Genomic DNA, 26,853 nt, shown 5'->3' on the forward strand with positions numbered 1-26,853 from the left:
CATCCATTTCTCCCTCATCTAAATTAGGGGTATCTATATTTGGCCTGCTGCTTGTTTTTGTAGATAAAGCTTTATTGGAACATAGCCACACATTTATTTATATATTGTCTGTGGCTTTCACACTAAAGCAGCCGAGATGAGTAGTTTCAGTAAAGACTGTATGGCCCACAAAACCTGAAATAGTTATTTTACAGAAAATGTTTGCTGACCCCTGATGTGTACCTTTGTTATGTTCCTCTTTAAGGATGAAATTACAGAGCATAATGTGGGAAAGCTTCTATGATTGTTATTTTAAGTCTGACAACGGATATATAAAGAAGCTGCCAGATATCTAAAGTTGTTTCAGAATTCTTTTTCTTCTTCTTGTTTCTCATCTTAAGGATTTAGTTGAAGAAACTAAACGTATTTTCCTGTAGCTCATACTCTTGATGGGTCAACGTTTTCAATAATAAATCAGTTACTTAGAAGAATTGGTATCAATCAGGAGTTTAAACACAGTCAAGAGACTTCCCATGTCTGTGGAGGAAGATGAGAGGAGAGGAACTCAGTTTACATGGCCGTCGACTCCAGCCCAGTGCAGCTATCAATATCTGCCTCACAGGCCCCCTTAGGGAGACTTGAGAAACTTCTTATCGGTGACAGAGCACCAAGTATTTCTTCTGGGTATCTCACACAGATAGGTCAGGTTTGGAAGAAGCAATTGCTTTGATGCCAGCAGATCTTATCATGGGCTTTATTTGGAAAATAATTTAGTGCTGCTGTCATTGGATAATAAAATTCCTAAGGCTATGGATAGAAGCAAAGTTTGGGGGAAGGTGAGGGTTATTTCTCTACTGTTTAAGTTTGAAGGCTAGTTAATAATCATGAAATGATTTCTTTTATGTGTAAGTACTTGCTTTCTGTCTATTGATGTAGATTTTGATGTGATTTATATTTTGATTCGTGACTCCCCTAAATCATGAAGGACAAAATTAATTTGATTTATTAGTCAAAAAAATCAATATTATTTTAAAATTTTGTGTTACAAAGACTTTTGCTTGATATTAGAAGAGTTTCTTCCTGAATCACTCTCTTCCCTTGCCTCTCTTAACACTTACTCTCTTGGCTTTCTTCTGACTTCTGTGGCCCGAGCTTCTCAGCCGTTTCTTCTCAGCCTCCTTTTCTTCTACACATTTCTTAAATGCTAGTACTCATCATGTACTCTCCCCAGGTGACCTCATGAGCTCCCATAGCTTACATTTCCAGTTATGTACTCACAGTCCCAGATTTGTATCCTGAAACCCAGGTCATCTGACTTGAATTTTCGGCCTGTATGTTCCGCTGCTTATTGAGTGCTTTCACCTGTTTGTCTCACAAGCATTAATCTCTCATGTTCCTCTTGAATCTGTCCCTATTTATTCTGTGTTATAATGGTGAGTACCCCAATCTGCCCAGTTGCTAAAGCTAAGAACTGTTATTCTTGACTCTTCCCTCTTCCTCACCTCCACATCCAGCCAATCTCACAGTCTTATGAGTTCTCCCTCCTAAATACCCCTTGGTTATATCTCCCCCTGTCCATTCCCATAGCCATCACTCTACTTCAGAGTGCTTGGATTAGTACAGCTGTCTCCTGTTTTGTCTCTGTCTGAGTCTTGCACCCTCCCATTCACTCTCCACATTGCACTCCAGAGGGCTTTTCTAAAACCAAAATCTGATCAAGTTGCTACCCTATGTAAAATTTTTCAGTGGCTTGTCATTATTCTTAGAATAAAGTCAGTTTACTAATGTGGTTTACTCAGCCATGTTTTCTTTAATCCCTACTTACATTTGTAGCCTTACGTCTCGTTTTCCCTCAAATTGGAGTGTACATTGTGACTCTATATGCACACTGCTCACTCTGCCTAGAACACTCTTTCCTTCCCGTCTCCTAACTTACTTGGTCTTTAGTTCTTATCTTATATAATACCCTTGTTTCCCTGCTATGACCAAATCTGAATTAGCTATTTTTGCTTTCACCTCCCTTAGTACCTTATACTTTTCCTTTCTTAGTATTTATTACCTCACAACTAATTGCCCATTTATTTGTCAAAATTGTCTAAATACAAGTTTCTTGAGAATAGGGATGTGTATCCACAGTCTATAAATTAGAATAGCTTATCTAGAACATACTTGATAATCATAAATATTTCCTTTTTGTAATAAATGAGAGGATAATATGAACTAGTCTTCTGCACAACTATAAAATTCCATCACGATTTTTTTTACATGTTACATATCTTTGTAAATGGTTTATCTCTTTTGCATGTTTCAGAGGAATATATAAAGTAAAGATCTAGCACCTTTTTAAAGTCAGCATATTGTAAGTTTAATATTAATAAATAGGTTCATTTTAGGATTATTTAATTGTGTCATCCTGTTTTAATTATTTTAATAGGAATCCGTAATTGAAATCCTTACTTTAATCTTACCGTCATAGTGATGGAAATCTTTTTTTAGAGAGGCTGCAAGATGGAACTTGAGTATTTTATATTTAGTCTTTAAAACATTGTGTTTTGTCATAAAGGGAAATAATGCTAAATTGTTGGGTATTTTATTTGTTACAGTCTACCCTGATATTTGCACCATCAGCCTTGTGGCAGTAAGTGACATGGATAAGCATGCTGATAGAATTGCTTTTTGGGATGATGTCTATGGCTTCAACATGTCCTGCATGAAAAAAGCAGTTATTCCAGAAGCTATTGTGGAGATTTTAGATCCGAAGACTCTTATTTCAGACCCTTGTAGTGTTAAGGTAGGTGTTTTTACCAATGTTATTTTCTTGAACAGTATTGCCTGTTTTTCTTAGTTTTCATTTATGAGTTCAGTATTTGAAATTAATATATTGATTTTATATATGGGCCTTCAAAACAGTGATTATTCTTTGTGTTTTAATCAGTCTAAAGCAACTTGAAGTCATGATATTTACCAGCTGACTGTATCATACCTTTGGAATCACTTCTCTCTGTATATTGAAGTTCCCGAGGGGTTGAATCACTTACTTTGGCTTAGTGAAGGCAAAAAGTCCTGCAGTATTGTCATTTCTGCTTCATCGCCACCTCCTGGCCTTATAGCTTCTCGTTTACAGCCAGATTATTCATTCATATCATATATTCCACACTATTTAACTTCTCTCATTCAAATTTCTTTCAGCCTTTTCAGATTAAGTAATTACAGTGAATTTGCCCATGAAACTAAAGCCCTGCTATGTTCGGATTTCTCAGTTAATTCCTTTTGTGTTTTAATATCTTATTGTTTAACATGTTAATTTCCAGTTTTGTGAATTTTGCTATGTTGAATTTACATGGGTTGAATAATAACTTTGCAGGGAAAAGTCATATTGCTTTTCTTAAAAACTCCTTAATTTATTTCAATTAGATAATCAAATAAATATAGCTTGTTAGGTTCAGACATTATCTCCTCTTTTTAGTCGCACTGTTACTTTGATAGTATCAATAATTGTTCTCTGCACAAAGAAGATATTCAGTAAATGTTCATTAATTTTCTTAAATGGATAAAGTATTTAAAATTAGCATAGATTAATTAATAAACACGTGAATTTCCTCAGTAAGAGTAAGCTGATTAAAATTGCATTCAGCTTTTAAGAAAAAAAGTACAGCCTGCTTAATGATTATAGGACTGTTCAGCACTATGGTACACTTACAGTAAGGGATTTATTTAGATTCTTTGGCTCAGGGTAGCACTATACAGTTGTAGCCAATTCACCCTTAAGGCTGAGCAGAAAGAGGAGGGTTGTCGGGTGGGGGTTGTGGGGTACAAATTTCTTTCTCTAGTGATCTCTTTGCTTAATGCCAAAAACTGCTGTGAAGAAATAGTTGAAGGAGAAAATTTAGGACTGAAAACCAAAGGTGTTTAGAAAAAGTATACATACCCTTTTTTTAAAAAAAAAACATTAATCATTATTTATTTGCTTGTTTAGGTAAATATAGTTTGTTCTGTGTTTCCCAATCCTCCTACAAATAAAATGCAATCACATTGTAATTTCTTTTAAATTTTCTCAACTATTTAAAATAGAGTAATGCCTCAGGTAGGTAGTCATATGAATTGTGTTCACTGTGTTATAGTCTACTCATGGCAAGTCAGCTGTTAACAGCCTTTACAGCATCCTTCTGGTCACACTGCAGGAGCTGATTCCATCTACTCTCCATAATGAAATGGAGAAGGATTTGAACCTAGGCAGAATGGAAAAATAAGGATATTTGACCTTTTTTTTTTTTGAGTTGAATCTTCAGACTACTTTTTGCTCTTTGGTTGGAATTGTGATTTTTCCTAATATCTAACAAACTTATCTTCAAATGCAATTACAAAAATGAATTCTAAAACACCTTGTCTTTTTCATTAGCATATGTTTTCAAGTTGGCATTTCCTATAAAAATATTGAATGTTATCAAACAATTTATAGCAAATGTGTACCACTGGTGGTGTACAAAATGATTTTGGTTGGAACACAGGAAAACAATTTTTGTTTGAAAGTATTTTAGTGTGTCTTAGGAAAACTTGAGCACATTAGAGCCATGATTTGATATATACTATTCTCACAAGAAGGCTAAGTAAAAAAATACTAATTTTATTTAAAGAAAAATTAACTAAAGGATAGCAGCCCTTAAGTTTGGAAACAGTCTCAAAAGTGGGATGTGAATGATTAAAGTTTGCAAAACATTGGTTTACAGTAATCCTTTTTGCATAAAAAAAGTAATATTTGTTTTTGGTTTTGTTTTTACTATTTTTACTGAGTTCTTCCCTCCACTCTTTTAATGGGTAGCATATAGATTGCCATACGACATCTGTCTCAGATTTGGAGTTTTCTTCAGATTTTACCCTGAAAATCACAAAGACATCCTTGTGCACGGTAAGCTATTTCCTTCTGCTTTCACAGATTTCATTAGCAGTGCAGTTGATTGGCAGGCTAATGAATTAATGACCAGGCTTGTGATAAATGAAAAAGACTATTGCCTTTGACAGTCTATCTTTGCCTTTGTTAGGCTATCAAACAAATCTGTTTTAATAGGTCAGTAGACTTCAGAAAAGTTAGTTTAGTTCAGAAGAAAAAGTATTAGGAAGTCATGTTTACATAATGATTTTTCTTTATAGATTCTTCATTATCACCTATCGCGTAATTAATTGAGAGCACTCATCTTTATCTTCACAGACAAAAGCTCATGTCCTGCTCCTCCCAGTAACTCTCTTAACACTCAAATTAGATGGAAGTAAGATATGTTTATTTGGTATAATATTTTATATTCATGTGTGAAAAATAATAAACTGATGCACCTTTCTTTAAGACATCAGCCTGGTATAATAGAAAAAGTATGGGCTTTAGAAAAGTTAAACAAATTGGGATTCACTTTAGGTTCTACCACTCTTTAGTTTACTTATTCAAGTTACCAAGGTGATCTGTACCTCAGACTAATCAACTGCTTTAAGAAAAATGGTAATAATTCTTTCTATCCTGAAGATTAGTTACACAGATTGATGAGGTAATATAAGTGAAAGCACCTATAATGTAGCCAGAAATGTTAGGTTATTAAAATATATTAATTTTTTTCTTAAATAATTTCCAAATGTATATTAATACTAAGATAACAATATTTGCCTTTACCAGGAGATTCAGAATATTAATAAAATATGGGTCTTTACTTAAGAAAGTATAAATTTACATAGGTGGTATTGATATAAATATTTATATTATTTAAATAATTATATAGTTTTTAAAATACTAATTATGTCTTCAAAAGTTAAAATTTTTATGGAAAACTGTATTGTCAGAAATTGTGTAAAACAAATTATAGTCATGTTAACTTTGACTCTTCATCCTGATTCTTTTAAATATTTTGTTCAGATTGACATACAGAAGATTTTATGGCTTCTTTAAAATTGTTTCAGTTCATTTTGATCCAAAAATTATTTTGTATCCAAATGAGTTTAACAGTGCTTTGATGTTTTGAGAAATTCTTTCACTGAAGTTGGTTTTATAATTTTTAAAAGTTAAATATCTATATTCCAGATTTATGATTTGGGGGCACCCATTATATTCATTCATTTAATTGATGAAAAGCAAGTTTCATTCTTCCCATTCATTTCCTCCAGATTTTCTAATTTTGCTTTTTAGCAGCTGAAATGCTTTGGTCAATTGAAATTACAGGCTAAAGGCTTTAACTCGTAGGCTTACTTTGTGTTTTGATATTAGGAATCCTTGAGAGTTAGAGAAGACCTCTTGATTAATGACAATTGATCAATCTATAAGGGAATTCTTAGATAAAAATTAATTGTCAGATCACCAGTATTATTAAATATTATTATTTCACATCTACTTTCAGTGACCTTCACATAAATCAAGTAGAACAAATGTAAAACTATAGTGAAGACCTCAAAAACTGAGTTTGTTTTCAGTTGTACATATTTTTTAACTTTATATACGCAGATGAGTTTGAGTTTGATTGAAATGTTCTTTATTTTCTGGGTATTGATCAGGGTTCTTAGTTTCAGACGACAGAATCCAAATCAGCTTGTGTAAGCAGAAGGGGTTTTGCTAAAGAAAATAAGATAATTTCCAGACACACTGGGGTAGCTAAAGGAATGGACTGTATTTTGAACTTCTAGAAACAACTCCCAGAACCGCACCTTGGAACCGGCCTGCCACAAAGCTGCCTCAGCTGTAGAAAGAAAGCTGCCTCCACCACTGCAGGCCCTGTAAACCCTAATGCCCCTCGCCCACTCAGTAAGTGATAGCACCACCGACAGTCCCAGATGAACAAAATCCTTCACTACCATCCTATTCCTATCCCCGCACCCAACTCATGCTGTCCAGTTCCTCCTTACAAGTCTTTATTCAGCATATGTGCTTGGCTGGACCTAGGTCACGTTGTACCCTAGTTATCAATAAGTCTTGGAAAGTAGTTCTAGCTACAGTAGTGTTATGCTGCAGAAAGAGTTTCATGACACAAATATAGAATTATTTTCTATTTCCTATTATTTGGGATAGAGTACAGAAGCTTTATGTTAAAAGAAATTGTGTTTATCCTTCGATGATCTTAGTTTTATTCTGTATATTTAAAAGAGTAAAATAGAAAAAAACTGATCAAGTCTGTTAATCCAAAGATGGTAATCAAAATTTTTGTATTGAAGAATAACATATCAAATAGGTACTTCTGCATTTGTCCCTGTACAATCAGATAGTTTCATAAGAAAAATGAATCAGAAATAAACTGTTATATTGTCTTATATCTATAAAGAACCTTTTAGATTTGCATTTTTATTCCCAACTTGCCTGAATGATTTTTAATATAGAAGTGTGGAAATGAGGCAGGCGTGGGTTTGGGAGGAAGGTGGCAGGAGGTTGGTGTGGACTCGTCTATGTCTGATCACTGCTAAATAGCATCGTTCTATAACTCAGCTCAAGAGAAATGTATAGTTTCAGACCATCTTTGCTGGATGCATGCCAGATACTGAAGATATAAATTTTAGTACTTAACATTAAATGTTAACTCTTCTGAGATTATTCAGTCAGATAATTAGCAATATAAATTGTCTTCCTATGGTGATAATATCTGACAGTCATTGAACACTTGCATGTCAGGCAATGTGCTAATCACTTTAAAAGCATTATTTCATTTAGTCCTCATAATAACCATTTAAAGAGGGTGCTAATATTATTCCCCTCTTATGGGTGAAGAAAAAAATAAATCACTAAAATGTTTTACTTGTGAAATATCCTTTCTCTTTCCTGACCGAAAAAACCTTCTTGGTGAGATTGTACAAACTATTAAAGGAATACAGAGAAACCTTATGAATGAGATGTTCCAGGTGTGGAAGAAATGAGGTTGCGTGTTGCATTTGAAACAGATGTGTAACGTTGCAAATGAAACAGATTTGAAAAATTTTTTTCTCAGCCAGTAGTCTAGCAGTTGTTGGGAGGAAGAGGGAAAGAGAATGTGTATGATCAAAGTGCACTCCTCCTCAGAGATGGGACTAAGAGATTTATTTGATAAAATAAGTCACATATCCCATTCTCTTTGCAGCAGAGAAAAAATAGATCTTTGAAATTTTTTTCTTCACCTTTTCAAAGTAAGCCTATAGTTGTTTGGTGAAGTATCTACATTTCTTGGAAACTTCCTTCCCAGCATGCTTACTCGCATGAGCCTGACATGAGTAAGATGTTGTGGTCTAATGCTTTTATTATGTTTTCATTATTTGTGAGTCCCAACTATCCACCCGTATCTACTCTATCTTGTGCTGTTTGAGGTGGTGCCAACTCCTTGCACTCTTCCCCACCACCCGTCTGGAGCGATGTGCAAGCTCAGGCTCTGAGGCTCCTTTTGAAGAGAGAGATAATTCGCCTGGATACGTGGAAATAATCCATAAGAAAGGCATTAAAAAGGATGAGTGCCTAATTGAAACTTTGTTTCTCCTTTATATAGCCAGAAGAATTAGTGAAAATACTAAAAATAAAAAAGAATGCCTAGTAAAGAGATGGAGAAAGTTACTTTGGGGAGGAGAGGTGTGGCTTTTTTAGATAGAGTGAAGAAACAAGTATCCGGTTTTATACTGCTAAGTACAAACCTTCACATATATTAAATGCTTTGTTTCTTGTGCTTGAAACTTGAATGCGTAGCTAAAAAGTTAAGACAATTTCTCTGAGTAGTTAAACCCGTTTTAAAGATATGTATGACCGTTTGTTTCTTAATGAGATTCTAAATTTATGGCGTAATTAAAATAGTAGAGGAAATTGGATTTTTCAAAGTAACACGGTGCTAAGAACACCTCCTTTGCATTTACTTTTAATAGCATTTGTGCTATAGACCAATAGTGTTTTTAGATGGCTTTCCCAAGTTTGTTAGAACCTTTAATGGAAAAGCATCTTTTCTTTGCAGTCTCCCCACCAACACAGATACATGCATACATACACACACCACAGAATAAATTTAATAGGATTTTTAGTTTAATGTTTTAATACATTTAATACATTAACAAACTTTGTGTTTTGGGGTATTTAACATGATGTGATATTTATATGTAAATGTCTTGAGTCTTCACTGTCTATAATGGTTAAAAGATAATTTTCCAGTGAATACTAGTAACACATACATAGCAATTTTCTGAGCATTTTTTACTGTATCGTATGATGTTATTGACAGTTCAGGTCAAATCATCTTTGTTTTTATGATGGGGTGTGAAGGTTTAGTTAGCACTTGGCTATCTATCATATCAGCCTGCCTAACCTTGCAGTAAATGAACAATTAAAGTCCATTGTTTTTATGGAAAGTTTATTATAGGTGTTCAAAGCAAATGGTTTAAGGCTACACAGTTTAGAACTAATATGTGTTATTTTTTGAGTTCTAGTTTATTTTTAATGTCAGTTATGTAATTGTATAATGTTCTCTAACTCTGTGTTCTAGCAGCATTTATCTTGGCATCTGTCTATAAAAGCTCCTTAAAGATATAGATGAGCATCTTTTTTCATGATCCTAGGTATACATTAAATGATTTTTCATACTGCCATTTATATAGCAAATGAATTGTTTACCTTAAAAATGTAAATATTTAAGGTGGTTTTCTCAGATTACATACTCACATGCATAAATAATATCTTTGACATGTAAAGGTTTTTATTTGATACATCATTTCTTAAAGCAATCATTTTGTGTCTTAATTTCAGCATTATACTTTCTTTCTTTTATTCTGCCTCTCTATTAGCATGTACTGGAATGACAACTGGTTCAGCAGTGTTCAGTTTGTATAAACTTTCCTTCATGTGTTTTTAAACCTCATTTAATAAAGAATGTTATTTTTCATAGGCATTTTTCTTTTACTATAGTTAAATTAAAGATGAGCTAATGGAGTAAATAAAAAACAGCAGACTTTTTTTATATTTATATTTAAAAACCTCTTACAATAAAGTCTTTTATTGTGGATTTTATCAAAGTATAAATATGAGTACACTGGCATTTGAAAGGTACTTAATTTTTTATCATAATTAGTAATATAAAAATTTATAGGGGGCTGGTCCCGTGGTGTAGTGGTTAAGTTTGTGTGCTCCACTTTGGTGGCCCGGGGTTCTCAGGTTCGGATCCCAGGTGTGGACTTACATACTGCTCATCAAGCCATGCTGTGGTGTCATGCCATATACAGAATAGAGGAAGATGGGCACAGATGTTAGCTCAGAGCTAATCTTCCTCAGCAAAAAAGAGGAAGATTGGCAAGGGATGTTAGCTCAGGGCTGATCTTCCTCAACAATAACAACAACAAAAAATTTATATTAACAGATATTTCAGTTTTTAAACAAATATTAAATGCTACCTCTGTGCCAGTTACTTGTCTGAAATTTGTAGGCACCAAAAACAAAAAGCAGATAAAACCTATTCTCTGTCTGAAAAGGCACTTCAGCGAGAGGAGGCAGGTGCTAACATTTCAGTGTGAATGTGAAGATACGAATATAGAGAAATACACAAGGTGGTCTAGGACTGGGAGCACAGAGAGGTATTTTCTAGAAGAAAAATCATAGTTGGTAATTAAATTTTACAGCCAAGATTCCATGAGGAAGAAAAAACATTTTGCCCCTCCCCTCCCCAAATGATTTTATTTTAAAGAAGGAAGCCTATTCTATTTGCAAGGATGAAAAGATTGAAGGGAGGAAGGTTAAATTATGGTAGCCAGTTAATAAGTTCAATTTTTGCTAATTTCTCTTCACCTGTTTTTTAACTCACTGGTCCTTTCTTCATCTGTACTCTTTCTGCTGTTAAGATAGTCAATGAATATTTTTCTTTTAAATATCATGTTTTTTAGTTGCAGAATTTCTATTTTTATTTTTTGAGTTATCCTTTTTCATCTTTTTAACCAATTTGATCAATTTTTTAATCTAAATTCCTTAACATATTTATATTCATTCTTTTAAGGTCTATTTGTTAATTCCCTGAGCCATCTGTGATTCTACTTCTGTTGCTTTTTTTCGTTTGATTATGGGTCACATTTTCCTGTTTCTTCTCATATTTCTTAATTTTATATTTTATGCTAGAGTTTGTATGAAAGAGAAGTACGGACTGAAGTGGGTAATGTTTTCCCCAGAGGGGTCTCCACTTACGTCCGTCTGGTAGCTAGGATGAGGGGCTGATCCCTTTAATCTAGTAGCTTGGTCAGGGCCAGTTACCACTGGACTTAGTTTCCAGTGTCTTGAGCACAGGATCAGGGCCCTCCCTCTTGCCAACTTCCTGGGAAGACCATCAAAATAAAGCTTAGTTTAGGGAGGGAGACAAAGTCAAGATATTTCTGAGGTTTGGGAGATCTGGTTTTCAGCAGGTCTCTCAATGCAGAGGAGGGGGTTAGAGGGCAGAGGAAAGGTCTTGACCTGGATTTGGCATGGTTCATGACCTAGTTGAGAATTGATAGACACAGTAAGGGGGAGTTGCAAAGTGAACCTTGAAGAATAAACAGTCAGTTGAGCCATCTGTTCTTGAGAAGAGAGTATTTACTCTCAGGATTAGTTGAAAAGTCTATTGTTCATATAAATAGGTTTTCTTGAGGTGCCTGCAACCACCTCATCTTCCTGGGTAAGAGTTTCTGGAATGGCAGATAGTTGAATAGTAATGTTATGTTAATGGAGACAGTGAACTGTGTGGTTGCAGATGATTTTGGCTTTGGGATCTAAGCATTGCAAGAAAACCTCTCTCTTCCTGTTTTGCAGCACAACCAGCAGCTTCATCTACCTTCTTGGTTTGCAGAGAGGACTATCTGTGTCTTTCAGGCTTCTCCAAATTCCGGTGCACCATACTAGCCCCGACCTGGCCATTAAAATTTAACTGGGGGCCAGCCCAGTGATGTAGCGGTTAAGTGCACACACACTGCTATGGCCGCCCGGGGTTCGGATCCCAGCCACGTGCTGATGCACCACTTGTCAAGCCATGCTGTGGCGGCGTCCCGTATAAAGTGGAGGAAGATGGGCACAGACGTTAGCCCAGGGCCAGTCTTCCTCAGCAAAAAGAGGAGGATTGGTAACAGATGTCAGCTCAGGGGTAACCTTCCTCACAAAAAATGAAATAAAATAAATAACCAGATTCCCATGTCCCAGCAAAGTTCCTGTGCCTCTGGCGTTTTTGCTTCTTTGCCTACCCATGGCCCCAGAATTGGATAAATGCCCTGAGATATGAAAGTCCCTGTTTCTGTCTGCTGAACTAGGAAAGGCTCATCCCTCTCTGGAAATAGTTTGTTTAGCCTTCTTTGCATCTAAAGCTCTTCAGTGGTTTTAATGAAAAATATGATTGTTTAGTTTATCTAGTGTTTTCTTTTTGTTACATCAGAGTTTAGAGGCTTTTGCAAACCTCTACATCCTAACTGGAAACAGAAGTCCCTGAGTGCATTGTTTTTAAAAGCCCATTCTGGAAAATAAATCGGAGCCTACATATTTAGGATTTTTTAAGTTAGGAAAAGTAAATGAAAATAAACAAAAGTTAGTGAAGTAAAAATAAATCATATGTTACCTCTCAATTCTCATTTTGATTTTTTTCCTTTTTTTTAAGTTATATACTTGATAAATGGTAGAAAGATACAATTATGAGGTACTGATATTTAGCTTTGGATGGAGTCAAAACAAGTCTTTGAGTTATGGTTTTTTTAAGGCTAAATGGAAATGTTATTAAAAGAAACTAAAATGTTTACAATTCAAACTTTAGTGATTCCTTACTCATAGTACTCTTCGTTTTCATTTTACCTTTTAATTAAGCTTTAAATTTTTCTAATGGCTTAAGAAAGAAACATCAAGATGAGCACATTTCTTTGCAATTGTGTTCTTTAAATCTGCTTTCAAGGCTTTTGAAATATCTCTGATAGTAGAAACCTACTAATTCCAAACTCATTCCTGGGTAGTAAATCAATTCTTTGTACTTTTGGGTGTAAATTGACTTAATTTTGACCTTGCAAAGCTAATTAGCTAAAGAAACTAATTATTAAAACACATCTGTGCTGCTTAGAAATAGTAAGATTTGTCTGGAACTTGCATCATAGATTTTAGTAGGACATCTGGTATATATTTTAATAGGCTTCATTAAGTAAATTTTATGTCTCAGGGGGAGAGCATTTCTAATTATGTGATTCCACCTCTACAGTCAGTTTTAGGTTTCTCTTTGTATGAATGGGACCATATGATCTAGAACATGATCCTGAACTTTCTACTCTTCTCTGAAACCTGAACCTTTGTAGTTAGGCTTAGATGGTGGTGAGAATACTTAAATCTCTTCCTTTATTCCCAGGGACTGTTTTTTGAGTAGTATTATGTGCTAAGAGCTGTGAAGCATTGGGAATATAGTAACAAGCCAAAACAAACAGTTCTTCTATTCACAAAGCATTAATGGGAAAGATAGATATTAAAATTCGCCTTAGAGATATTAGATAATACCAAAGAATTGTTGAGAATTTGGTTACGTGTGATAAAGGCATTGTAATTATATAAGAAAATGTCTATTTTTTTTGAGTGAATATTTGTTTTTATTGTAATAATTTACAAAGAAACTTCCAAAGCTGAAACTTTAACCACTTGTGTGCATATTTCCTTAATTGAAATTTAAGGATAGAAGTACTGAAGAAAGAAAAATTATGATTCTTATCACCATTTTTTTCCTGATTAGTTGTGCCTATTTACACTCCCCAAAGAAGTGATGGTATATTATATGATTACCGTTTCCTTAAACATTCAGTGTTCCCAACTTGGTTTGAGAAAAGTATCATCCTTGGATGGAGCCAGACGTGCAGAATAAAGAAGATACATGGAGATTCTGTAGCATTTGAATTTAAGAATGTCTTCAATTATGACACTGACATGAGAGCCTGGAGGACTATTTCTTATGATCATTTAATTTGACAGCTGTCACAGACTTGGTCTTCCCTGCATGTGGGATAACTCTTGTGATCTGTATGTCCCTTGCAGCACCCAAGGACACTAAACTCACAACAGTTTCCAAGATACTACTTCCCTGAACACACCATGTCAGTTTTATCTGTTTGTAATGGGGCACTTCTAACATGAAACCCTTAAGAATGAGTTAGTATTAAGACTTAGTTTTTAGTTTGTTTGTTTACTGTCTAATGATAGGATAAGAAAATTCCCTTTTATCCCTAACGTATTGAGAAATTGTTTTAAAATCACAAAGAGATGTTGAATTATTGATCCAAACATTTTTTTTTCTTGAGATAATCATTATTCTTCCTAAAGGAAGGGTTATAGTATGGAAATAATGAACACTGACCATTGCTTCATCCCAAATATAAAACATCATTTGATTTGAATCATAGTCATAAATATCAAAATTAATATCATAACATTTCTAGAAAAATGATAAAATAACGTTTTCATGTCATTGGAATACAAAGTCTTCTTAGAGAGGACACAGACATTATGAATCATTACATAAAAACATAATAAATTAGACTACATTGGTTTATAACATTGTGTAAATTTCAGGTGTGCCTTATTATATTTCAGCTGCTGTATAGACTGCATCGTGTTCACCACCAGTTTTCTAGTTTCTGGCCCTCACCTTACACATGTGCCCCTTTGCCCCTTTAACCCTCCCTCTGCCCTCTTCCTCTCTGGTAACCACCAATCTATTCTCCTCATCTATGTGTTCGTTCATTTATCTTCAACATATAGTAAGTGAAATCACATGGTATTTGTCTTTCTCTGTCTGACTTATTTCACTTAACATAATTCCCTCAAGGTCCATCCATCTGTCACAAATGGCACAATTTTGTCTTTTTTATGACTAAGTAGTATTCAATTGTGGATATATATATCTCACATCTTATTTATCCATCCATCCCTTGATGGGCACTAGCATTGCTTCCAAGTCTTTGCTATTGTGGATAATGCTGCTAAGAACATAAGGGTGCATATATCATTTTGAATTAGTGTTTTCATGGTCTTTGAATAAATAACCAGAAGTGGAATAGCTGGATCATATGGTATTTCTATTTTTAATTTTTTGAGAACTCTCCACAGTGTTTTCTATAGTGACTGCACCAGTTTGCATTCCCTCCATCAGTGTATGAGGGTTCCCTTTTCTCCACATCCTCTCTAACAATTGTTATCTCTTTTATTTTTAATAATAGCAATTCTGAAAAATGTCCATATTTTTTAGAGATGTAAACTGAAGTATGTAGGGGAGAAATGACATGATGTCAGACATTTGCTTCAAAATAGTTCAGCAAAAAAGGAAGGGCAGAGAGAGAATAGATGAAGTCACTGTGCCAAATACTGATAACTGTTGAATATAGGTGACAGGTACTCAGAGGTTCTATAGTTGTGTATATGTTTGAAATTTTTTGTAGTTTTTTTTAAAGAATCACACTAACGACAATGTTCAAAGGAATGCGTAAGAGTGATGAGGCAGAGGTACGTGCTGAGATAAGTGGTTTCTCTGCAACTGAGCTACCTGCTATAGCTACCAAAGCTGAACACATGCTTACTCTATAGCTTAACCATTTCACTCTCAGGTCTGTTGTTCACACAACAGAAGTGTGTTCATATGTTCACCAAAGAGACGTGTACAAGAAAGTCCATTGCAGCATTCTTCATTATAGCCCCAAACTGGAAGATTCATCAGTAGTAGAATGGATAAATAAATGCGGTGTATTTATGGAGTGGTATACATCAATAAAAAAAGATGATCTTGACTGTACACGACAACATGGATGAATTTCATGAACAGAATGTTCATGAAAAAAGCCAAAAAAAAAAAAAAGAAAACACCACGTACAGAAAAGTTTCAATATTTAAATTTCCAGGACAAGCTAAACTAATATGTGGTGATAAACATCTAAATAGTGGTTACATTTTGTGGAGGACTTAATCATTGGAAGGGGGATGATAAAGGCTCTGGGGTCTTGGGAGTGGTCTGTATCTTGATCTGGGTAGTGGTTGAGTGTGTTCACTTGGTAAAAGTTCACTGAGTTGTATCCCAATATTTGCTCACTTTTATAAGTGTGTGTGGTGTATTTTATACTTATATACTTCCGTAAAACATTTTTTTTTAAAGAGACAATGATTCTCACATTGGCTAAAAGAAATATCTATGCATTTTTGCATATATGTAATATTTCAGTTTAAAAGTTCATCGAAAACAAACCGAAAAAAGAACATCTTGTGGTCAGAAGCTTGATGAGTAAAAAGAACTGAAAGAAGCTCAGCATGGCTAGAACCCGAAGACTGTAATGTTTAAGGAGGGTGGGGAGACGTCCAGATCACTTAAGACCTGGTGCTACTTGGTCTTTTCCTTAGACCAATGGGAAATTATTGAAGTGTTTTAAGCAGAGAGTAATGTGATCAAAGGGCACTTTGGAAAGATCATGGCCGGAATATGGAGAACAAATAGGAGACCGAGTGCATGCGAGAGCCCAATGGGTAGGCTGTTACAGTGGCTCAGGCAAGGAATGGCAGTGACTTACACAAAGGTAGTTTTAGTGAACATATTCGAGAGCTATCTAGAAGGTAAAATTGACAAAATGATCCTTGAGGATGGATTAGATAATGGGGAATGAGGGAAAGAGGTGACAGTGGTGACAGCAAGCTTTCTTGCTTTTACAATTTGAAGAATGATGGTACTATCTTGTAAGAAAACTAGGAGAACAGGTTTAGAGGTGAGGAGGATCAGAAGCTCAATTATTATTATGTTGACTTGGAAATGCCTTTGATATATGCAAGGAGTGGTATCCAGTAGGGAATTGAAATACTTTTCTGTGGTCCATCTTGTCAAGTCAGACTTGTGACATATTTGGTCCAGATATGAGAGTAGAATAAAAGAATGAAATTTTATAGAAGGATATTTTGAAAATATCCCCCAAATATGCCGACACTGTTTAACAAAACATTTTAGGCAATCATAAAATTACATAAATCGCTCTTGAACTAGGATGTATTTTTTAACCTGTGCTGCTTCTTGAGGTTAATGGGCTCAAAACACTGTTCTTCTTTTTTGAAGCAAATCCAATGGAGTAGCATCATGTGAAAATATAACTTAATCCAAATTAACTATTCAGGTAAAAAAAAAAAAAAAAAAGAATCTGTGAGAGAAATAATGGTCTAAATAGTACAAATGATTCTACTCTCCATTTTATTTAGTAAACATGTGCCCCCAAATGAGCATGAGGTGGGAAACATATCTGCTATTTCTTTGGTTATTATCAGCTTCTAAGTATTTCTCTAATATGAGCATCTTGCTGGACTGCATGTGATTCTTGTCTCTAAATTATGTATTTTTAATACATGATGCTCTTTTACAAGCCATCTACTTCATCTGGAGCCCAGGCAAAGAAATGGTGATTTGTGCCATTGCTAGAAGAACTGATTGTATTCAACTTATTAAGGGACGATTTATATATTGATCTCCAATGCAAAACCTTATTAAGGGATTTTCCAGAGTAGTTTTGAATATCTGAGATTTTCCCATTATGTGACTTATCCTTTATATAATATATGACTCTGCTATAAAAGGATGCTTTGTCTCATATGCAAAGGGATTGTTTCTAGTTCTGATATATTTTAGATGGGATTAAAGTCCAGGTGTACCCTATGCATTGCCTACAAAATTTTGGACACTTCCACTTGATCCTCTCTTCCATTTTTCCCAACCACAGAGAGTCTAACCTTCTAAACTGGACCCGAGGATTTTAGCCTTTTTAAAATCTGAATTTCTTCAACCCATTCTCCATGGTTAGTTGCCTTCGTATCTACTTTTGTCTTCTCTCCTTGGAAACATACCATTAAGAAAAACTTAATTTTTAAAAAAATATGTTTCCCACCTCATATTAACTTTGAGGTATATGTGCATTGAGTAGATAACGGGAGGAATCACCTGCAATATTAAACCGTTATTTAAACCTACTCAGAGAGAATGCAAAAGTCCACAAGAACCTTGAAGTTGAGTAAAATAACATGTCCTTAGAGTTGATAGAGATTCCTATGCTTTATCCTCTTTTGAAAGCCATGCTGTAAATAACGCCTCTGAATCTGCATTTAAAAAATTCCTTAACATTGATTTTAAAGCCTCTGATTGAGTTATATTATAAAAAGATTTGAAGTTCAAATTGTTTGAAAATACAATTTGAGTGGAATGTTGAAATTCTTAAGCTACGTTACAGTGATGATTTAATTCTAGAGAGGTATAGGGTTGTGCTTGAAATCAGCAATGCCAAGGGTCAGAATAAATTTGAGAGAAATAATCACATTCAAGCAGGACTGAAATACTTATCTCAAGCACAGCAGTAAGCATAAAAATGGTTTATTTATCAAATAATCAATAATGGTGGACTCTGGATTAGAGATGTCAGGGGAGCTCTCCCTAGACTTCTCTCAGAGACTGCCAATTAACATCATTAGGTTGTGATAATAAATGAGTTTGACCAGGTATTTTCCTCTTTGATTCAGACAGTTATCCCTGGAGTAATGACCTGTAAGGAAGTAATCTTCCCAGTTCAGATTCCCTTGGCCTTATGCTCTGGCAGAAACCATCGTGAATATTGGCATTCAGATCCTCTAAAAATCCTAAAGCACCTAATGTTTCCAGACATCTGATGTGTATGTTTTGCAGGAAGGATCAGTCCTTATGGAAAGATGAGTCAAGAATTGGAAAAATAAATTTTTGCTGTATGTATCAAATGGCTCAGAACTTAATATTTACCAAAATTAGTCTCTCTTTCTCTTTTCTAGAAGACTGAGTGAGAAAAGGACCCATCTTGAAATAGCAGGGAGTTTTCTAAAAATGACTAAAAGAGGAATGTTTAAACGGTGGTAATGAAGCAGTGTGGTTAAAAGCCTCAGCTGTAGGCCCAATGGGCCGAGTTTATGAATTTAGAAGTTGATGAATTTAAAAGAGGTATTTAACTTCTGAACTTCAGATTTGCCATCTCAAAAGTGGAAATAATAACACTAATACCTACCTCATATGTACTATTTTGAGTGCTAAATGAGATAATGCATAAAAGCATTTACCACTATGCCTGGCACATAGAAAATGATCATAAAATGATCCAATTAATATCTCCATTCGCTTTACTATCTTGCAGCATTTTTAAAGGAGGGATTGTTTGTTTAATTTTATTTTTAACTTATCTGTTTGCTTATGGGGATTTAGAATTGTATGATTTCATAGATGGGATTGACTTACTCCATCAGGATTGAATACGTGTAACTGATTTGGCTATAAGTACCACCTCAAAGACCAGTTTCTTTACAGGCAAAGATATGCAGTGAAAACTATGAGTTATTCATATACCTGAATATCTAGTGTATTAGAGAAGTGAAACGTTCTTTCAGAATACTGCATTTATGCAAATCAGCTGCTTCTCAAAGTAGAATCACTTCCTTTCTGCCTACAGTTTAGCAAAGAGTCACAGTTTTCATTTCTAGGTCACTAAGACAGTGACATAACTATTACTGAATGACCTTTCCTTTAACAAGTGATATATTCTGGCTGTCTCCAAAGGCTGCACCATTGTGTTCAATCTGATTTCTTTTTTCTCTTCTCATCCTTTCATTCAACATCTAACCCCATGGATATGGGATGGGCCGGACTGAGAACTAGGACCCCGGAGATGAAAGTCGTTGTCTCACCCAGCAGTGTACAGAGATTGTGATCAGAAAACACCTGAAATTACAAATATAAAGCCAGAACATATGATACCTAGTATAATTACCTTCTTTGAAAAATTGCAGCCTCTAAATGACAAACTTAAATGAATACTACTTCATTTTTATTTCTCACCCCAGAGGTTGAATACTTTTTAGAAGAGCTTCGGTGGGGAGATATGGTAGGCATCTTTTTAGCTCACTTTTCAAAAGAGAAAAAATCCTATTCATTCCTGGAAAGAAAAGTATATCATATTTTCTACCTGCCCCCTTTTTCCTGTTTGTTAGAGTTTCTTTCAGTGTTTCCTCTCTTAGTTTATATTTCTGAAGTCTCGTAAAGAGAAGTAGCATTTGTAGAGCTTGATCGCCTAGCCATAAATATGAGTTTTAATGATTTTCAGTTTTAAACCTCTGCAGCAGTCATAAAACTAATTTCTTTTTTGCTCTGCCTTGATTTTAAATTCAATATATCTACTATTTTGTTCTTAAAATTAAAAATATAATGTTTACTTACCATTGATAGTTTTTTCTGCCACTTGAGGAACCAGGAGTGGGCCATAGAGCCCTTATGTGGATAGTTTTTAGGGAACATTGGAAAGCAGCATGAAAAATGGAATATAAGGAAACAGTAAGCATCGATATCAAGCAGTGAGAAACTGATGATGTGTGAGGAAGCAGGAGATAGAAATCTAGGGAAGCAGTAGGCTGTAGGGAAGCAGTAGGCTGCAAGAGTTTTTAAGTGGCAAGGACAAAAAAATACTTTTCAAGACGTCTTTTCATTCAAGCAACATGTATTGAATACTAGTACTATATGTTGGCTTCTGTGTTAGGCACTGTGAATACAACAAAGACTGTAGTTGTAGGACCTTCATTCAGTAGCGAGGGCAACATAAAAATAGGTAATTGTAATGTGATATTCTGTAATAGAATTTAATCATAGAGACATATAAAAGATACCCTTGGCTTGGCACACTCTTACTCATTTGTCCTCGATAATCCTGTTCATATTTAAGGTTTTACCTTAGGGATGGCTTCTTCCAGAAAGCCTTCCTAATACCGTATGCACTAAATTAGTGGGAAGTGATTAGTTATTGTTGGTAGAGATGTCAGGGAATATTTCTCTAAAGTAGTTATCTGATATCAGTTGTGAATAAAAAATTAGCAAGTTGTAAGAGAAGTAAGGGATCATGGTTTTCTTTTCCCAAAGGTTGGTAGGAGGTGACCATATTATATCACTTCATCATTCATTTATTTTTTCACTCAATAATCTTTATTAATTTCCTTTAGTCCCTGAACATCCCAGGCTATTTCATACCTTTGTAACTGCACAGATGATTTCACTGTTTAGATGGAATGGCCAGATGTGGTGCTTAGGCAGTGAGGCTACACGGGTGAACGCAGACGTGGTGAGACTGCCCTTCAGGGCCTATTGGGGTCTGAAGTTGAACAAAAGACGTTGAACAGAAAGCATTATGAGTATGGTGAGTGTCATTCCGGGGAGTGCAGGGACATTTAATGGATGTATTGTAATCCACTTGGTGGGATTAGGGAAGGCTGCACAGAGAAAGTAACGTTTAAACAGACAAAGCAAGTGAGAAGGAGCTAGTTTAGAGAATGGGGGAGAGTGTTACAGGCAGGGGGCCCTAGGTAGGAAATAAGAATGTGGTGATGAATCTGCCCCCTGTAATAGTGGGGCTACATAAGATGGAGCAACCCTTTTGCTGAGAACAGCTATAAAAGCTGAAAAAAACATAAAATAGTATCTGTTTGAAGGTATCAGAGAGATAAATTAGTAAGGCATTACCAAGCCAAGGCTCAGAAAAGAAGGAAATCCAAAGAAATGAAACTGACATTTGGAAGTGCTTTTGCCCTGTAAGCATTTACCAATTCAGAGAAAGCAGCTAAAGGACTTGTGGAGCCCTTTTGATAGCTCACATGGATAGAGTACAAAAATGGGGCCTTATAATTCCCCGATGCTTTGCACTGGGGCCCTGAAAGACTGCATCCAAGAATAGGTAAAACAGAGGTAAATGAGCCTTGCATGGACTGCAGCCCAGCTTCAGCTCATGTGGGTGGCCCAGGAAATTCTCAACCCCGTTATCAGATTAAGATGATCTTGGTTTTTGCTAGCGTCCCCAGGTTTTTTGCAGAAACAAAGATTCTTTCTAGAGGATTATTATTATAGGTCTGAAATTATTTCTAGTTTTTCAAATACAATGTTCAGAACATAATCAAAGGTAGTTGGTGTCACAAGGACACAAGACAATGTAAATTAAGAAGCAACTGAAAAGTAGGCAGCAAAAACAGAGCTCCAGGTGCACCAGGCATTAGTATATCAGATGTAGACTTTGAAATAGTTATGCTTATTAAGTTCAAGGACAAAAAAAATTGCAAATTTCAAACAAAGAATTGGAAACTTTAAAAAATAATATAGCAGATTTGGGAAAGAACCAAACAGATATTCTAAAACTGAACTAAAGATGACTTAAGCAGCAAATCTTAATACACTGGTGTAGAGAGGGTTATTAAATCGGATTTTAGATCAGAAGGAAGTATCCAGAAGGAAGCACAGAGAGATCTATGGACGAAGCATTGGGAAAGGCAAGAGATACAGAGAATACAAGAAAAAGTCTAATAAGTGTTTAAATGGGAGTCCCAAAGGAAAGGAGTTTGGGAATATTTCAATATTTGAAGAGATGGTGGCTGAGAATTTTCCAAAACAGATGAAAGACCATGAGCTATAATTCAAGCAGCACAACATAACCTGATTAGGATTAATTTTTAAAATCCATCTACTTCTAAGTGTATGCCCAAGAGAAAATATATGTCTACACAAACACCTGTACATGAATGTTCATAGCAGCATTATTCATAATAGCTAAAAAGTGGAAGCAGTCCAGATTCCATCACCTGAAGAATGAATTAAAAAAATGTGGTGTATCTGTGTAATGAAATATGATCTGGCCGTAAAGTAGAATGAAGTCCTGACACATGCTGCAACACAGATGAACCTTAAAAACATTATGATAAGTGAAAGAGGCCAACCTCAAAAGGATTCCATTTATATGATTCCATTTATAGCAATGTTCAGAATAGGCAAATCTATAGACAGGGCTGGGGTGAAAGGGGGAGTGGATACAGCGTTTCTTTTTGGGGTGATAGAAATGTTCTAAAATTAGATGGTGATGATGGTTACACAACTCTGAATATACTAAAAAAAATTGAATTATACAGTTTATTTAAATGGGAAATTTTTTATGGTATGTGAATTATATCTCAATTAAAAAGAGGGAGAAGAAATACACACCTAGAAACATCCTAGTAAAACTACAGGAAAGCAAGAAGAAGATCTTAAAAGCAGTCAGTGGGGCTATGAGTAGAGCATTGGAATTACATTCAAAGGAGCAGTAAATAGACTGGTAGATGGTTTCTCAACAGGATCAGTAGAATTGGAAAGACAGAAATAATTCAATGATGACATCCTCAGTGTGCTGAAAGAAAATAACTGCCAACCCTGAATTTTATCCAACTGAAATACATTATAAGAAAGAAGCTGAAATAAAGCTATTTCAGATGATCAAATAAAAAGAGAGAGAGAGAATTTGTCCCCGGAAACCTATACTAAAGGGTATTCAGACAAACAGAAAATGATCCCTGATGGAAGGCCAGAAATACAGGAAAAAATAAAGATTAACAAAGGTGGTAAATAGGCACAGACAGTAGTTCTACTCCTAGGTCTGTACCCAACAGCTGTGAGGACATTTGTTGTTAGTGCCATCAAGTGAATTCTGACTCCTAGAGACCCTGTGTACAGCAGAGCAGAACCCTACCCAGTCTTTTTGCACCATTCCCCCCCCCTCCGGCGCTATCTCAGACAATGCTTAGCTGCTATTCATAGGGTTTTCATGGCCACTTTTTTCAGGAGTGGGTGGCCATGTCCGTCTTCCTAGTCTGTCTAATCTGGAAGCTCCGCTGAAACCTGTCCACTCTCGGTGATCCTGCTGGTATTGGAAATATCGGTGGCATAGCTTTCAGCATCACAGTAACGCACAGCCGCTACAGTGAGACAACCCACAGGTGGGTGGTGTGATTCCCTGACCAGGAAAATGAACCCAGCTGCAGTGATGAGAGCACCAAATCTTAACTCTAGACCACCAGAGCTGAGTATATATGTTCGCCAAAGACATATTCATAAAAGAATGTTCATAGCACTATTCATAAAAGCCTCAAAACTACTTAATGCCTGTCAACAGTAGACTGGATAAATAAATTGTATAGTCACATATACCTTACATCCATATAACAGTTTAGGTAATATGCAACAGTATAAGTGAATCTCAAAAACAATAAGAAGGAAAATTAGCCAGGAACAAAAGACTAACTAAGGTATGATTCCATTTATGTTGAAGTATGTAATAGGGAAGATGAATCGGTGCGCTTAGAAATCAGGATAGTAGTGAGATAAGTGTTGGAGAGGATGTGGAGACACTAGGATCCTGTTCACTGTTGGTGGGAATGTAAATTGGTGCAGCCACTATGGAAAACAGTATGGAGATTCCTCAAAAAATTAGAAAGGGGTGAAGGGAGTCATATATATGGTATTGGACAAACAAAAATGTACAACCCAAAATTTCACAATGTTAAAAGCTATTAAAACATCAATTAAAAAAAATTAAAAATAGAACTGCCATATGATTCAGTAATGCCACTTGTGCGTATATATCCAAAAGAAATGAAAACAAGATCTTGAAGAGAAATCTGCACCCCATGTTATTGCAGCATTATTCACAATAGCCAAGACATGGAAACAACCTAAGTGTCCATCAACAGATGAATGGATAAAGAAGATGTAGTATATACATACAATGCAATATCCAGCCATAAAAAGAAGGAAATCCCGCCATTTGCGACAGCACAGATGGACGTTGAGGGCATTATGCTAAGTGAAATAAATCAGATAGAGAAAGACCAATACTGTATGATCTCACTTACATGTGGAATCTAAAAAAGCCAAACTCATAGAAACAGTAGAATGGTGGTTACCAGGAGCTGGGAAGTGGGAGAAGTGGGGAGATATTGGTCAAAGGGTACAAACTTCTAGTTATAAATTGAATAAGTTCTGGGGATCCAATGTACATCATGGTGATTATAGCTAATAATACTGCATTATATACTGAAAGTTGCTAAGAGAGTAGATCTTAAATGTTCTCACCGCAAAAAAGAAATGGTAATTACGTGACCTGACAGAGGCGTTAGCTAATGCTATGGTGGTAATCATTTTGCAATATGTAAGTGTATCAAGTCAACACCTTAAATTTATGTGATGTTATGTGTCGATTATATCTCAGTAAAGCTGGGGTAAAAAAAGAAATCGGGGTGGTAGTTACCCCAGAGGTGTCTAGGATTGGCTAGGTGCATAAGGGGATTGGGTGCTGGGATGTTCTATTTCTTCATCTGAGTGTGGGTTTCACAGCTGTGTTCTGTGTGAAAATTCACCATGATGTACACTTATGTGCACTTTCTGCGTGTATGTTGTACTTGAAAAGGTTTTTAAAAGTGAAAATATTGGTAAATCTCAATGAATATTTACTATATAAAACAATAATATCTTACATTTATAGCTAGGAAGAAATGTAGAACAGTTAGGGCATGTAAGGGATCAATTTATGAAATGTTGGAATTAAAGTGCTTATGTTTTAGGCTCTGAAGAGTTGATCCCGTCTGCCCCCTAAAATCACTTTAATAAGCATTTTTGAAATTACAAGGGAACAATGTAAATTTTAAAAGAATTTCAGTTATAGTCGGGGAATATTTTAAGTAGATCAAAAATTAATTATTGAGTTTTTCAGTAAAAGTACCTTTTTTAAATATTTCAGACCTATTGTCTGTTTTGCTACTTCCCATATTGCTTGGTCTGTTTCTAAACACTACTCAATTTGGCACTATCCCTTGAGAAGTATATGGCACTTAATGTGTATTGTTCCCTAGAGGAATCATGAAAGAAAGAAAAGATGCATATTTTCTCTTTGGATAAAATAAAAAATTAATTGAAGAAGGAAGAGTCCATAATTTAAGATATAGTTAATATTGGGAGAAAATCTAATATATAATTTTCATATTTGTTGATTATGTCTTCTTAGTTTAAATACCGGTTATCACTAGCAGAGTTCATGCTCTTTATGCAGCAGCTTGTATGGCTTATGTGTATATGTTCATCTGGTTGGTTTATATACAATGACGTAAGCTATAATAATCATTTTTATGTATTCTTACTCTTTCTTTACTTGCTTCAGACTCATCATCAGTTGGCTTTTGAATTCTACATTAATATTTTGAAAGAAATACTCCAACAAAAAACGTGTTGTATTTTCCTTATAGTGATTCTGCTGCATAGATTACAAGCACTCTATCTCCATGCTTGGCTAAACTCCATCAAAAGCACATTATCCTCCTACTTCTGTGGCCAGCTTCCTAATTGTATCTGCTGTAACCACACGCTGTTGGAACGTGATACCAATGAAGAACAGAAATGATAAATTACTCCCTGCAGGTGATAGTGATAATGATAATTTTTAATTTTCTTCTTCCTCATAAGGTCTAGTCTGATCTTATTTCATTGGCTGCCATCGTGTTACATACACACATGATATGTCCTCTTTAGAGAAATACTCATCACACCAAAATACATGAGAAAATAATTCATTTTTATTCCAAGTCATTGTTCTTCAAATGAGTACGTATAAAAGGAACTACATCTACTTTTATATGCATGGGATAAACAAGTGAAATTCACTTAAAACAGATTTTTTAATTATTCAATTTACCAATGCTGTGAGTGATTTTCTTCCTTTTGGTGAGATCCACAAAGGAGAGATGAACAGCTTGTTCTAAACTGTATTCTAATGCTTAGGAGTATTTAAGATGCACAATAAAACTACATGCCTGTATTAGTTTCCTGTGTACTTCAAAGTAATTGTGGTGAATTCTCACCAAATTACAAGCATGATCAAACTGTCCCAGGGACTTACTGTATGCATGTATTTTCCTTTCATTCTCTTTTCTTCTCTCGTCATCGTTGTTGTTGTTCGCCATTACCACTCATTCTCCTTTCTCTCAGTCTGAGGAACTTGATAGCTAAAATTTTTCTGACTGTGGTGTAATTCAGTGAAATTTTATTTATTTGTGACCTTGCCTTTCTTTGGAGATAACTC

The 26,853-nt window shown here is 35.2% G+C and overlaps 1 protein-coding gene across 9 annotated transcripts in view; it reads left to right on the plus strand.

The window, feature by feature from the left end:
- Positions 1-26,853, plus strand: part of PRMT3 (protein arginine methyltransferase 3) — a 129,370-nt gene that overhangs the window by 79,205 nt on the left and 23,312 nt on the right. For 4 of the 9 annotated variants that reach the window (XM_058546139.1, XM_058546138.1, XM_058546140.1 and 1 more), the window contains exons 12-13: positions 2,583-2,770; positions 4,799-4,885. In XM_058546139.1, coding sequence (XP_058402122.1) covers positions 2,583-2,770; positions 4,799-4,885 — 275 coding nt within the window. Of the gene's footprint in view, positions 1-2,582; positions 2,771-4,798; positions 4,886-5,185; positions 5,527-11,713; positions 11,819-13,948; positions 14,008-26,853 lie in introns of those variants that run through there. The other 5 variants (XM_058546136.1, XM_058546141.1, XM_058546137.1 and 2 more) reach the window with 3 other exon arrangements.

Source organism: Diceros bicornis, chromosome 7, assembly GCF_020826845.1.
Source record: "Diceros bicornis minor isolate mBicDic1 chromosome 7, mDicBic1.mat.cur, whole genome shotgun sequence".
NCBI classification, from domain to species: Eukaryota; Metazoa; Chordata; class Mammalia; order Perissodactyla; family Rhinocerotidae; genus Diceros; species Diceros bicornis.